Here is a 15,049-nt window from a genome sequence, read left to right on the forward strand (position 1 = left end):
CTGTTCCTCACGTCCCACTCGTGGCCGCATCTTCCCTGGCCTGTCCTCGGGCAGTTGAGAGTTGTCTGTATATTTTGTGAAAGGTTGAAACCTGGGACTTTACCATTCTGGTCAGTTACCAGATTGCAGTGGATAATGTTTGCAATCGACCAGGAGGTATGCAATCAAGAGATAGAGCTGCCGTCAGTTTGTAAGGTATAGAACTTGCTTCAGTGGGAGTGCTTTGTTAGCTGGCAGCCAGTGGTGTTCTTTAAGGAGGATGTTTTCCTTTGGGCATCAGGAGGTTCAATAAGATTTTAGTGGGGGTTGTGTGTCGGCTCCCAGTAAAAGTTGTCAAGTGATTAAAAGCAAAGGTTAGACAAGATACAGGAAAAGGAGTGGTTTTGAAAGGAGGAAAAGGCTGGAGGGGCTAAATGACCTACTCCTGTTCCTATGTTCCTAAAACAGTGGGCTGGATTTTTGCCAAGTCATGGAGTCACCATAAACCTTTAAAAAAAATGGCAGGTGGGACCTGATTGGAGATTCCCCCCCACCGACAATTTTCACTGGCTTAGAAGAGTGTGGGCTCATTCCCAACCTTGGGAGTCAGGCCGGCTTCTCAAGAACTCGTGGTTCACAGCTTCCCCAAGGGGAGTCGTGAACAATACAATACTCTGGATGCGGGAAATTTTGAAAAATAACTTCAAACGGTCTTAACCATGCCCCCATGTCAACTCATGCCCCCACCCACCCTCAATGGCCTCTATACCCTCCATGCCCAATCACACAGTAAACACACTGTACAGAAGCAATTAACCCTAGAGTAACAACAGTGTGTGTAACTGCCTAAAAAACAGCCATAATTTTCTTTAAAACTGCTGTAAAATTGTCAGCCAGACCTTTAAAGCATCAATAACAGAAACTATAAGAACTTGATAACTCTATCTGTGTAAATAAACATTGAGTCAATGACAAGATAGATCACATTAAAAAAAACTTGTAAAGCTATCAAGCAATGTTTTCCCTTCTGTTCAAAGTAAAACCTTATATAATGAATGGGAATGGAAGTTCTATGAGTTGGCATGAAGTGTATGAGGGGCCTTTGGGGGTGGTTGAGGGCCTGAGTTGTTGTGGAGGGTATGAGGGGCCATGGAGTGTGAGTGGAGAACATCAGCTGGCATGGATGGGGTATGGGGAGTGGGTGAAGAGGTGCAAGGGCCTAATATTTTAACAAAACAACTGGTAAGAAAATCCCAGAGAACCGAGTTGCACCTTTTAAGAAGTCTTGCTATTCGGCTGCCCCTTTGGCTATCTCCAATCTGCATCCTGGGAGTGGCAGGCCCAACTCCATGCCACATGCGTCAATTCCCACACACCCCTGGAGCAACAATCCAGAATCCAGTCAGGCCCCCCCACCCTCCTCCGAGGTGGGTGGACTGAGCTGGGAACTTTTGACTCAAGCTACCTGCCTCGATGGTGAAAATCCAGCCCAGTATGTCTGACAGTACAGCACGTTCTCAGTATTGCATTCATATTTGAAACAATAACTGTGACAATGGTTCTTGAAACAAGACAGATAAACTTAATTCAGTTACAAAAAATTTTTATTTACTTGCTGAACATGCTTTGACAAATATTGGTAGATTCTTTTATTAAAAGCTATGCTAATTGTGTACTTTGGTCCTTCTGGAAAAGGAAAGTTGAAACCTATTACCATTTTTCAAAATACAAAACTTGCATATTTAATTCCAAAGTGCAAAGGTTTGCAAAACTGATTGTAAACATCAATTGACTTCAATTTTAATTCTCCACGGTATTCACTGCCCTAGCCTGAAAAAAAAACGTAACCACTTTGGATTAGGTTCTGAAGGAAAGGGTTAACCCATTTTGGATGGTTTAGACAGCAATATTCAGAAACTGTTGAGACTCCCTCCGAGAAGTTTCAAGACCGTTAAAGGCCTCTAATTTATAAACTTATAGGAAAGAAGAAATTCCACATGACTGAGAATGGAAAGTGATCAAAGACTGCTGAGACAGAAAAAGACAGGACAGAGACAAAGTCCTGAGAGTAAAGCCACACACAAGCACAAATTTTGTCCTTCACCACAGTGGAGAAAACTTAATAGGATAAAGAAGAAATCGAGAAGAGAGAATAACAGAACACAGCAGCATCATTCTATCTGCAGCGTTTCATATTATACCTCAAAACACGTAGTTCATGGTGCTAGAAATGCACATTTCTGAATGCTTGCCATTTAAGGGGACGCTTGATGCATACACGAGGGAGAAGGTAACAGGATAAGGGAGAGGGTGAGAAAAGGCAATTCGAGAGTGGGTGCAGGCTTGTGAAGAATACAACCATTGATATAGGTCAAATTAACCACTTGTACAGGAAATTATCATTCCTGTTTTTTCCTCTTTAACTGACCTTGATCTACTTAGTAACAAATTGTATATAAATGACTTCACAATTGAACCTCGTGACCTTGATGTTCCACGTAGCTGCATCTAGCAGCAGAATAATAATTTGCATTACATTACAGCAGTGATTTAACAGGAACAAATGGGAGATGTTTAAAAGGCTTCTGTTGTAAAGTAGTACTGTGTGCTTAATTTCTCCAAAATCAGAGCTTTTCAGTTCATTCAAAATTTTATATAAATTGAGGCAATTATTCATTACAGAATTCAACTCATCATAAAAGTCCAATAAAAACAAATTAATTGATGCTAAACAAAAATCTGATAAAAGTCAAAATGTTTTCTGACAGCTAGTATTTAAAACCTTAGTATTTAATACTGAGCTTTTTTAAAAAAAGATGGACAGCACTGGGCTCAAAAGTCAAATTATGTACAAACACACTGTCTTGCAAACAAATTGTATTTCAAAATGATTCAATACAAAATACAAATGTCCACAGTATAAATAATTATTGCACAAATTGTTTTTTTGTAAAACATAGTTAGACTGAATAGTTGCAAGAATTGAAGGATATGCTTTTGCAATAGGCTCATGTAAAGAATTCTACTCTGCATCTGACAAGTCAATGTTTGATATCAGGACAAGAATTTCACTCCAAAAGCACAGCCATCCTTCATCTGAGGAACACAACTAATTTTGGGACATTGCAAAGAACAGTTTGACATGGGGCTGCATTAGGATGAAAAAAATGAATAGTGTCTCATAGGTCTGTGTTAGAAACATTACATGGGGCTGCGTACATCTGACATCCTGGCTTTAAAGAGGCTTTGGAATCTAGAGCATTGGGTCACAGTTCAGAATAAAGGGGTCAGCAATTCAGGACTGAGTTGAGGAGGAATTTCTTCAAAGGGCTGAGAATCTTTGGATTCCAAATGAATTAAGGGATATGAGAATAGTGTGGGAAGGTGGAGTTGAGGTAGAAGATTGGCCATGATCTTGTTGAACAGACTCGAAAGACTAAATGACCTACTCCAGCTCCTATTTCTTTTGTTCTTATTAAAAGGCAAATAAATTGATGGCAGAAATTAACTTCAGCTATTGAAGAAACTGGCAATATTTTACTGAAAATAGGACAATTTTGGACAGAACAGATCACGGTTTACAAGAATAAGGCACGTATAAAATACAAACTTGGCACAACCAAAACTGTAACCGGGGCAGAGACTAATACTCAGACGAGTTTAGGTTTAGCTATTTCAGAGGATGTTGAATGTATGGAATGGGCTGGCCAAGAGGTTATGGAGGGAAAGGTGCCTGCAAATTCAAGAGGGAGCTGGAAAATATTTTTGTGAAAGGAGCAATTGCAAAATAAGACATGGCATACTTTCACTCTTGGGATTCGCTCAATGGATTGCAATGATCCCTTCTGTTCCTATTTTCCTCAAGCTCGAATAAACACAACAATCAAAGCTGCAGGCTTTTCTTCATTAAAGAAATAGTAACATTTTATTCTGGTTGCCCATGTCTGCATATATGGTAACACGCTTTATTTCTTCACTTTTCTTCATTTGTTGCCTGTGAAATATCGTCCCTCTTAGTTCACCACATTTTTGTTCACCACATTTTTGTTCTCCACATTTTTGTTGCATTTTAGAAAGCGGGAGAACAGCTTTCTAGAAGATTCCAATCTGATTCTGCTCCACACTACCCTCTGCTCTTAAAAGCTCAGACTGGATACTCAGTGTAACATAGAATTGATACTTGGACTCTCAATGTCACTGCTTCAAAAAACCTTGAACAATGGTTTAAAGAAGTTGAAACAAATGGTGGTCGGGGTGGGAAAGGGAGAGAGTTTAACGGTGGTTATGGGGGAGCGGACATCTCGCCAGTAGGTGTTGCTACAGGGTAGCTCGTTGGGCTGGAAGAAGCATTCCTGCTCTTCCTGTCCCACAAGCAATGATGTAAAGGCATTTACCTCATTGATTGAACCGTTCATCCCTCCTCTAAGCTGCCAAGTTTCCTGAGACCCAAGAAACCCAGCTGCCTCAAACTGTAATGACTGTTAAAATGAATACATGAAGTCTTATTATAATATTTAAATCTCCTACCTGCTTCATGCAAGCAAGTTGCTCACCTGCCCCTCATACCACCTGTTAAAACTACCAACGGGCAGGTTGGGTTCCTTTTTCAGATTGCCTGCATTTTAAACTTCTGACATGATCCACCATCTCCCCATCCCCATTTTTGAGTGTTAAAATTCAGGCCGGCGGGTTGAATGGCCCCCTCCTGTGCTATACATTTCTAAAGGTCCTTGGGGCTAAAGAATGAAAAGCACCAAAGATAGTGGATGCGTACTACAAAGCTTTCCCCTTGAGGATTCATGTGGTTCTTGTTTACTTTAATGATATAGCCTGTTTTATGCCAGGTGCAATGACGGGCAATTGCACCTTCTGCTGCAATTGACAACTGGTGGATACAGTCAAGAACCTAACCATAACCAAAAGACCCAACACCTACAAATGGTTTAAATGAGACATTTTACAAATGCCAATGCAAATCCTATTACTCACTCCTGAAATAAGATTTCAGTATTAACTCTGCTCTGCATGTATTTGTTTAACTCAAATTTTTCTGCATCCTTGGTTCTCAGTAGCTAAGCAAACCTAGATTTAAAGCATCCTGATGAACCTGTACATCTTAGGGCAAGTCCCTTATGTTTATGCAAAAATTGCTGCCTCAAAGATAGAATGAAGGAGTCCTGAAGAGTAGTGTGCAGGCTGACAACCAGAGTCAGAATAAACAGCCAAGACAATCAGAAATGCCAGACTCTACAAGCCAGACAATTCAAGTATGAGCTGACCCCAACAGGACACCGGGAGATCAGCCACATACAGATATAGGTAATTAAGAAATGCCAGGTTACCATTGTGAACTGCCTCAACTGTCAAGTTAGTCTTTCATCCAAGGTCAGCTACAAGATATTATACAGAGGATATGGTCTACTATCAGGGAGTTAACTGCATTTAAACTTCTACACAAGAGAAAATTTCTAGTAATATAATTTTCTGGAAGAAGTTTCCAGGAATAGCATTGGTATGTAACAAATTCCTGTTTGCTGGCACTGCTGCAGCAGCTTGTGTTACTGCCATAAATGCTGGCAACTTCCTTGATGGTACATTGGCCATAATCCAATTTTGGGACTGATAATCCCACTCAAGGCCCTTTGCCATTACCCTGGTAATGTAAGGCACATCCTACTCAAATCTCCTACTCTTTAAGCTTTGGACAACACTCAGTCTGGGGTCAAAGGATATATATTTAGCAAGCTGCATCGAAAATATCTGAATCATATTCTTTGGTTAAAAGTGGCAGCAATTCTATTTCATTTGCATTTAAAGAAAAAACAACATACTACTATGTGCGTATGCGCACATGTTCATGCAGTTTGTGCGTGCAGGCATACATGAGGCTGGATTTTGCTGTTTTCGGTGGGGTGAAGGAAGTGAAATGCAAATTGAGTGGTCTGCTCACTCCTGCCCCGCTGCCTTAGATTTACAAATCAAATGTTCAACAGCCAATTAGTGGCTGTTCGGCAGGAAGGTGGCCAATAAGCAGTGTGAAGAGGGTTCTGTGCCAAATTGGGAGTCTAGGCAGAGGCGTTGTGTCATTAACAGGAAGTCGGTCATGCCTACAGGTTTAAAGATCCCCTGCCTCCCAACCTATTTTTCTCATGCAGGTTGAAAAAAGTTAATAAATTAAGTCCAAAATCATAAAGATGCTGTCACCCTCACCAGCAGAATCTGCTGCTACGTGCAGCCATGGTCCCAGTATCAGGCCGTATCTTCCACCTTTGTGCTGTCTTGTCACTGTAAAGCATTACCAAACCTTTTGCTGCCAATGCCCAAAAAATGTATCACGCAATGAAAAATTGCATATAATTGGCTATTTAACAAGCTCAATAGCTTGTTAATTGGTTATTTCAAAATGACAGGCAGGTTTCCCATTTCTGTGCCCCCATGCCTTCTGTAATATCGTGATGACACCGTATTACCAACCCAATGCCATCACGCAGTATTTTAATATTATTTTTAGATTCATGCGGGGGGGGGGGGGGTGCAGCATGCACAATTTGCGGCTATAAAATCCAGCCCACAGTTTTTAAGGGCTGCATACACAGCATATGGGGTGTGCAAGTGTCCACGCATTGTGCCTGTGTAAATGAAGAGCATAGCATATAAGTACTTGCGTGAATGAGACAGATGGAATCAGGCATAACAAGTAAAGAGGACAGTCAGTGGGGAGCATACCTCCCCCATGCTATGTTAACGCAACATTGCAATTATACAGCTCTTCGAGTCTTTTCCTTGTCTGGTTGATGCTCTGTAACTACAAAGCTGAAAAAAATGAATCTTTTTATTATGAGCTTCCATCTCACTGGCTTCAGGCCAATCCATATCCAACAACCTGCACTGAAAACTCTGCTCACATTTTGACAGCTGTTACAAATTGTATCACATCAGTGAAGACAACCCACAATATTCTAAAACAATAAATCCACAACATTCTAAAAATAGTCAATTCATCCATTTCCCCAGTGTTAAGGGATCCTTTACAAAATTCCCAGGATCCGGATTCGTATTGTTGCCAAAAACTAATCAGTTCTTCCTTGGGCCATACCCTGCGTATCAAGTTTCATTGAAATCCTTCCATTAGTTTTTGATGTATACTGTTCCAGCCAACCAGACCAAGAAACAGGGCATGGGTAAAAGTACCCTTCCATTTGCTTTTCAAATGTGTTACTAAAACTAAGCTAGCATTTTCATATTGATACAAAGCAGTTTCAGGGGATATCAGCCTCAAAATTGAAGGCAATTGAAACACCATCACTTTCAACTCATACATTCCTAATATGGATATGGATATACATCGCCATACTTCCATTGTCATTGGATCAATATCCTGGAATATCCTACCTAAGTTGTAGGAGCACCATTACCACAAGACTATAGTAATTCAAGGAGAAGGCCCACCACAACTAGGGGTCAGCAATAAATTGGACCTTGTCAGGACTGTTCACATCCTGAGAACATGCAAAAAGAAAAATTAGCTATCTAATCTAGGCATTAACTCAGGAGCCAGACTCCCCAGTGAGTTGAAGTAATCTTCGCAACAGTGGAACTTCACAGTGGATAGCTGAATTCAGATGAGATGTAACTCTTCAGATTTAAAGCTGAATGGATTGTACTGTTAGGAGAAAACCAATCCTCCTAGCCAAAAGTCTTGTAACAGTAAAATGTAATTCATTGGCAACTAGGTAGCACGGCTTGATTCTGCTGGGTTTGTATCACATTTCAGGCATCACATTTTCTAGGCATTACTGTAGGCACACACACAAAAAATCAGGATTACAAATAAATTAGCAATGTTTCTAAAGCTATCCACAAGACAGAACGTATGATGCCTCAGCTGACGAATGACTGAAAAAATGCAACATATTTAGAACAATGACAATATGTTCCTGAGAGTCTGAAAGTCAAAACTGGATGAGGAAACATAATGCAAGATCATTTTAAAAACCTGCATGCAAAAATAGTTTTGAGATATAAGAGTGTAATTTTGAAAACGCATGATGTTCAAATTCTTGGAATTTAGGCGAAGAAATCCCACACGTAATTTGATTTCAATATCAACTTTGATAAATACAAGGAGGAAATGCAGCATATGAAAGTAACTGAATAAGGCACATATGGTAGGCAGCATGAATTTAAGAAATGAGGTTTAGTTCATCTTTTTTTCAGGAAGTTCTTCACCACTTTTGTTATCCTGAAGGAGGTCTTCCAGGCCCACCAATATCCACATCAATAAAGGTGTATAACGGATATTTCTTGACTTCTAATACCTTATACACGAGTGAATTTAAACCATCATGTTGCATTGTCTGCCGCGTTTGACTAATTCTGTTAAACCTGCAAGCAAATGTTTCAGAATAACCAACTAGCACATTAATAAGATCTCATTTCTAGCTACTAAAATTTACACATCCTAGAATTCACACTTAAGTGGAAAAGGTGAATTTGTATTGCTGTTCGGGCCATTGTCTTTGCACTGTAAGACTCATCTTACCTAGTATTTAGAAATGTATGGGATAATCAAGAAATGTCAGGATGGACTATTAAAGGTACTTGAAAAATATAGCTATTTTGAAAAGGTGACCAACTGGATAGACATGAGGAATGCAGTAGATATAGTGTGTATGGATTTTCAGAAGGCACTAGACAAGGTGTCTCACAGGGGCTTGTTAGAAAAGCCTATTGAGGAAATGTAGAAATTTGGTTGAATTACATGAAACAAAATTGTTAGAATTGGAGAAAGGTTAAAAATGCTTACCCCAAGAGTCAGTGCTGGGTCCACTTGAATATATTAGATAATTTGGAATTGGGCTTCCCATTTTGAAGATTGCTGATGACACAAAAAAGGCTTGGCTAACAGCAAAGATTACGGCAAGAGGTGCAGGAAGATATAGCCAGGTTAATGGAATGGGAAGACAGGTAGCTGATTAAATTTAATGTGGAGATAACTGGAAGGAAAATAAAACGATAGAAGTACACATTCAAGAAGCTGAAAGAGTAATCTAGGAGTTCAAAAAAACAATTCCCAGAAAGTGAATGTGCCCCTAGATAAGATCACAGAAATGTCAAATAGCATTCTGGGAATCGAGTGAAGAATGGAGAAATGAAAAAGTTGTACACGGACACAGAGCACTGGAGCTACACCATGTTGCTCCTGAATGCAGCAGAGGTGGCTCAAAAAGGGCAGGTAGAAATAGGGCCGCAAACCTGCATCTCCCAAAAGAAGATACCTGGTTACCTCTGCAAGGTAATCAGCTTTTTCCCCAAGTATCCTTTCACTGAGGCAACCTGGTGCCTATTAGCAACAGAACTTCTGGCAAAGCCCATAACTTCCGTAAAGCTTGCTCCTTAACAGAATAGAACAACAGGTAAAAGATCTAACTTCCCTCCCCACCACAAGCTAGAATTTGCAGTCATCCTTGCCAAAGTGGGAATCCTAGTAGAACCAGCTGTTGCACCAGAGATGCATCTGGCCCTAGGGTGAAATTTTGGACACCTCATTTTAGAACTGACAAGGAGGTCATACAATATAAATAAGAACAGAAGACCATTTACACATTCAATGAGATCATAGCTGATCTGTTTCCTAACTCTATTCATTCACTCTGGCTCCATATTCCTGAGGAATGAGCCAGCAAATAGCTATCACTTTATTTTGTTTAGCTGAAATGGGCACAATATGTACATATGTTCTGTCTACAAATTACAGGGTATTAATATATGTAGCTTTCAGTACATGCAAAAGCGCCACACTGCAAGCCCGACTTACAATCTTAAATTGGTTGTCAGCATAATTTTTAGCACACTGAGGATTATTCAGCAAATGTTGTCCAATCGCAGAATTACATATAATGTTGGACACTGTTTTGAGGTTTGCAACCAAGGGCTGGTTGGGTACGGTCTGTACCATGCCTGTTGCGAACAGTGGAAGGGACATGCTGTTTGATACAATCCGCCAGTCTCTGGTATGTATGGCCTACATACCTAGCATCACACTGGCACTCATTTGTGTGATAGGCAAGAGTCTTTGTTTCAACTAAACAAGTGACAGCTATTCGCTAGTTCATTTCTCAGGGCAATGCCTTGATCAGAGTCAAGCTACCTGGTATAAATTTCAATGCTTGGCAGTTAACTGTCAGTCACCATCAACTGGTGCATTCTCCATGGAAATGCCTCTACCAGAATTTACTTGCCAATCAATCAGCACACTCTTCTCATGAAGTATAAATTGTTTCCCCCTTTACATTTGGTATTCTTGTGAATTGTCCTGATGAGTGCAAGATGAAAAGCTTTGACAAAAAAAATCTTTTTTTCAGCAATACGGAGTAGCTAAGTAAACATTGATCCCTTAAGAGACAGGGATGGGAGAAATTATATTGGTAAATGAGAAAATGGCAGAGATCTTGAACAAATGTTGTGTCTGTCTTCACACAGAAGGCACAAATTATGTATCAGAAATAGTGGGTAGCTAAGGGACTAATAAGAGTGAGAAACTTAAGGTACTACATCAGCAGAGAGGTATTAGAGAAACTTTAGGCACTAAAAGACAAATTCCCAGAACCTAATGACCCACAATCTAAGGGTTCTAAAAGAGGCAACCACAGAGATAGTGGGTGCACTGATTATGATTTTCCAAAATTTCCTAGATTCTAGAATGGTCCCAGCGGATTGGATGTTAGCAAATATTACACTGCTATCCAAGGATACTGAGGGAGATGAGTGGAGATTTCAGAAGCACTGGCCATAACTTTCCAGTCTTCTCTAGACTCAAGGGTGGTAACCAGAGGACTGCAGAATTGCAAATGTTACATCCTTGATCAAAAAGGTGTAAAGATAAGCCCAGCAACTACAGGCCAGATTGTTTAACCTCAGTGGCAGGGAAGCTTCTAGAAACAATAATTCTGGACAAAATTAATAGCAACTTGGGAAAATGCAGGTTAATTATGGAAAGCCAGCATGGATTTATTTAAGAGAAAATTGTGCCCAGAATATTAAGTGGATTGCTCGAAAATCCTTGTAGTCATTACATGCAAGTCATTCAAAGACTCGCTATAAGGATGAACCAAATTTGGTACTGGATTAGTAAGGAAAGCACATAACTAATTTCAAGTTAATTTATTCCTCTGCCTGGCCTCTTTCTACTTAACGTGGTATTTATTCATATTTTTCCCCGCGACTTATACAGTATTATTGACAGTGCAACACAAAAAGTACTGCAGATGCTGGAAATTGAAACCAGGAAATGCTGGATAAATGCAGTAGGTTAGGCATCTATAGAGAGAGAAAAAACTATATGAACTCAATTGAGCTTGAAATCCACTCCATTTCTCTCTCTCCAGACCAGCTGAGTGCTTCAGTATTTACAATGCTGTTTTGTTACTTAGAAAGATCACGTACCTCTGAGGGTTAGGTGCATTATTGTGATCCCTGTTGTGTCTGATCATACGGCATTTCCCTATACCACCACTGGGGCGTGAAATCGACATGCCTTTGAAAACAATCCTATTCGGGAAGAAAAAAAAATGAAGTTAACTCCTCTAATGCCTCTCTACCGTTATCCGGCTGGGCGGGACTGCACTTAAAGCGGTTTCATTCTTTTCTAATCTCAGCCAGAAAATCATCTGAAATGGCTTCTCTCCCCACTCCTGGAGCATTATCTCTGGTGTCGCCAGTAATCTATCCATGGCCCGCTCCTGTTTCCTATCTACATGCTTTCCCTCAGTGACATCATACTTGTAGAAGCGATCTGTGTTTTCAGATGTTGACAACACCCAACTCTACTGTACCACCACCTCTCTCAGCCCTTCCACTGTCCTTAAGTTGTCAGGCTGCTTGTCCAGCATCCAGTCAAGATTAGCAGAAATTCCTTCCAAATAAATCCCGAGACTTGACTATTCCAATGCACACCTGGTCAGCTCCAACATTCTACCCTCCATAAACTTGTCATCCAAAACACTGCTGCCCTTGTACTAGCTCACATCAAGTCCATTCACCCTTCAATCCTGCGTTTGCTGGCCTATACTGGCTCCTGGTTAAGCAATGCTTGATTTAAAAGTTCTCATTTTTGTTTTCAAATTCTTCTTTGGTCTTGTTCCTCCCCATTTTTCTAATCTCCTTCAGACCCATGGCCCCCGGCCCCCAATCCGAGATATCTGCGCCCCTCTAATTCTGCCCTTGAGTCATCCCCGATTTTAATCGCTCCACTACTGGTAGCTATGCCTTTTAGTTCTGTTGAAGGGTCATGAGGACTTGAAACGTCAACTCTTTTCTTCTCTGCCGATGCTGCCAGACCTGCTGAGTTTTTCCAGGTAATTCTGTTTTTGTTCTAGTAATTAAGAGTTTTGTGTGTAATACACAAATCTGTGTAAAGGGCCAGAATTTGCTGTAGCATTACGCCTAATAGCCCCAGCACCCTTCAGCTTAAAAATACATTCAATTAAATAGTACAGCATAGAAGGCAGCTATTCGGCCCATCGATGTTGCACCATCTCTTTCAAAAAGCAATCCAGATAGTCCTAAATAGATTACTTCCCCATATCCTTGCAAATTTTTCTCCTTCAAGAACTTCCACCCTTATGCTGTCAGTTTCACTATAAAAATCCTGGAAAAAGTTGCATCTTGAAGGAGGTATAACTGGGTTTTTAAACAGCATATCAAGTCCATAATTAGTGCTAAACAGCTTCACTGGTTCCAAAAGATAATTTTATATTTGTTGAATATCAAATGACTCCAGTATAAGAAACTCCAAAAAATCTTTAAAATTACTTTAAAAGTTTGACATTTTAACGTTTACCTTAATCTTGCATGTATATCCCTATTATTTCTTTCATTATCTGCAAAATTCAAAAATTACAAGTTTACTGTCCATGAGAATCATTCAATGTAATTGGTGGCTTACCCTGCTTGATGACCACACTGTTGCTGAACGATTCAAACTGACATCAAGAAAGGGGAATCCATGCAAAGAGATCACTACGTCTTTGTGGACAGCATTTTTCATGATCAGTGGCAAGCACCGTTGCTATGCTGCAGACAGCAAAATCCAGCCCATTGTAATGTCAATGCAATACTGAGGGAGTGCTAAACTTAAGCCACATTTGGATTCCCAGATAGGTGTAAAAGATCCTATATCACCATTCCAAGAAAGGGAGCTCTCCTGGAGGCCTGGCAACCATATAACCCTCAAAAATCACCAAAGCTGATATTTGTGGAATCTTACTATGCACAAATTGGCTGCTGTGTTTACCAAAACTGCAACAGCAACCACACTTAATACATGTATTATATAACATGGGAGTACCACACTGTATAACACTTTTGCATTATCTAACAGTCACACTGCACTTCTCGACTATACAATACAATGTTGGCTGACCCTTGATTCGAGGATGATGTCTACTCAGGATCACGAGTTTCTGCCATGGGTCTTCATGTGACTGAACAGGCCAATACTCCACCCACAGATCTTTGGGCACATGGGGAAGGATGCCCCACGAGGTAGTGGGATCCAGAGTACAGGCTTTGCTTCTTTTTATTTCCTTCTCTGCCGCCGCTCTGCCTCATCATTAAGATGTTGTGACTCAAAGCATGATGCAGCTTGATGGACAAGTTGCCACCATTTTGAACGACTGGCAGCAGGCTCCTCCCAGTCATTAACGTAAGTGCTGCTGTGCTTCAAGGAGAGCTTCAGTGTCTTTGAAGAGTTTTCTTTGTTCTCCCTGGAACGTTAGCCATTTGAGAATTGAGAAAACAGGACCTGCCAGGCGAGATGCTTTTCAGCCAGCAGAACAGTGCCCAGTCCATTGAAGTTGATTTTGTAGGAGTCATGCCTGAATGCTTGTGGAGCAGGCTTTGAGGAGGGCACTAGCATTTGCTTGACAGTCCTCCCACTGAATCCAGAGGATTGTGCAGAGGCATTGCTGATGGAACTTTTCTAGTGCTGTGTTGCTGATACATTAGCTCTGTACGTTAGGGTTTCAGATGATCTGCAGAGATCTTTTTTGTCAAACACTCGCTGCCATAGTTTGTAGAAGGCTGAGCTGGAGCAGCTGATCCGGTGTTGGATCTCCTCATCCATAGGGGCCTATAACAAACAGAAGGACAGATACAAAAACATGGAGGCACTCTAGATAAAAGCACTGATACCTCCTGGATTATGTCATTGTTCGTGTCTGTTATCACTTGATCCGTGCATGGGACTGACATCTACTGGACAGATCGTAGAATTATTCGAACAGTGACAAACATCTACCTAGCACCAAGGCCCAAAGTCCAAAAGGAAGATCAATGTCTCGGTCTTAATGCAGCCTAGCTGGAGAGAGGAATTCCAAGCGCAGCCAATCTGGAAAATCTTCACACATCCAACTCAATTCCAAATAAAGCCAGGACCAAATAAAGCCAGCTGTATTAGACTCCTGTGCCGAGTTCGAGCATAAGCATCACTAGTACCCGTTTGATGAAAATACTGAAATTTGTCATCTCCTGGAACAAAAACAAGCAGCTTTCAATGCCTGGCAGAACAACCCAAGGTCACAAGTCAAGAAGGCAGCAAGTCAAGGTGGTCGACATTCATGGACAAATCCAGAAGATAAAGAACATGTGGTAGGAAGAGAAAGCCTGAGAGGTTCAACAATAGGCAGACCATCATATGTAAAGCATTTTTGATGCCACCAGGGCCATCTATAGGCCAAACTCAAATGGCTAAACTCCCCTTCATTCACAGGATGACGATGCCATCAGTCAACGCCAGGAAGAATATTTTCAACAACTCAACCGTGAATCCACAGTGGCAGCCAGTACTCCCCAGATTACAGTCCCCTGTACTGTGGCAGAATCTATGGGTGAACTACCATCGACGGGAGAGCTGCAACAAGTGATCAAACATATGAAAAACAACAGAGCTGCGGCCCACTGTTATTCCAGCTGAGGTCTTCAAAGCTGCTGGGTTTTTGCTCACGTCAATTGCACTCATTCTATGGATTTGGGGGGGACAAGAACTCACCCTCACCGCCAACTTCAGGAA

General features: G+C 40.9%; 1 protein-coding gene across 1 annotated transcript in view; it reads right to left on the reverse strand.

Moving 5' to 3' along the window:
* Positions 1-1,565: 1,565 nt before the first annotated feature.
* LOC144698264 (beta-1,4-galactosyltransferase 1-like) overlaps positions 1,566-15,049 on the reverse strand; it is a 72,584-nt gene continuing 59,100 nt past the window's right edge. Inside the window, exons 5-6 of the mRNA XM_078570241.1 lie at positions 11,425-11,529; positions 1,566-8,364 (exon numbers count right to left, since the gene is read on the reverse strand). Coding sequence (XP_078426367.1) covers positions 8,217-8,364; positions 11,425-11,529 — 253 coding nt within the window. The 3' untranslated portion in view covers positions 1,566-8,216. The remainder of the gene's footprint in view (positions 8,365-11,424; positions 11,530-15,049) is intronic.

Source organism: Cetorhinus maximus, chromosome 2 (assembly GCF_964194155.1).
Source record: "Cetorhinus maximus chromosome 2, sCetMax3.hap1.1, whole genome shotgun sequence".
NCBI classification, from domain to species: Eukaryota; Metazoa; Chordata; class Chondrichthyes; order Lamniformes; family Cetorhinidae; genus Cetorhinus; species Cetorhinus maximus.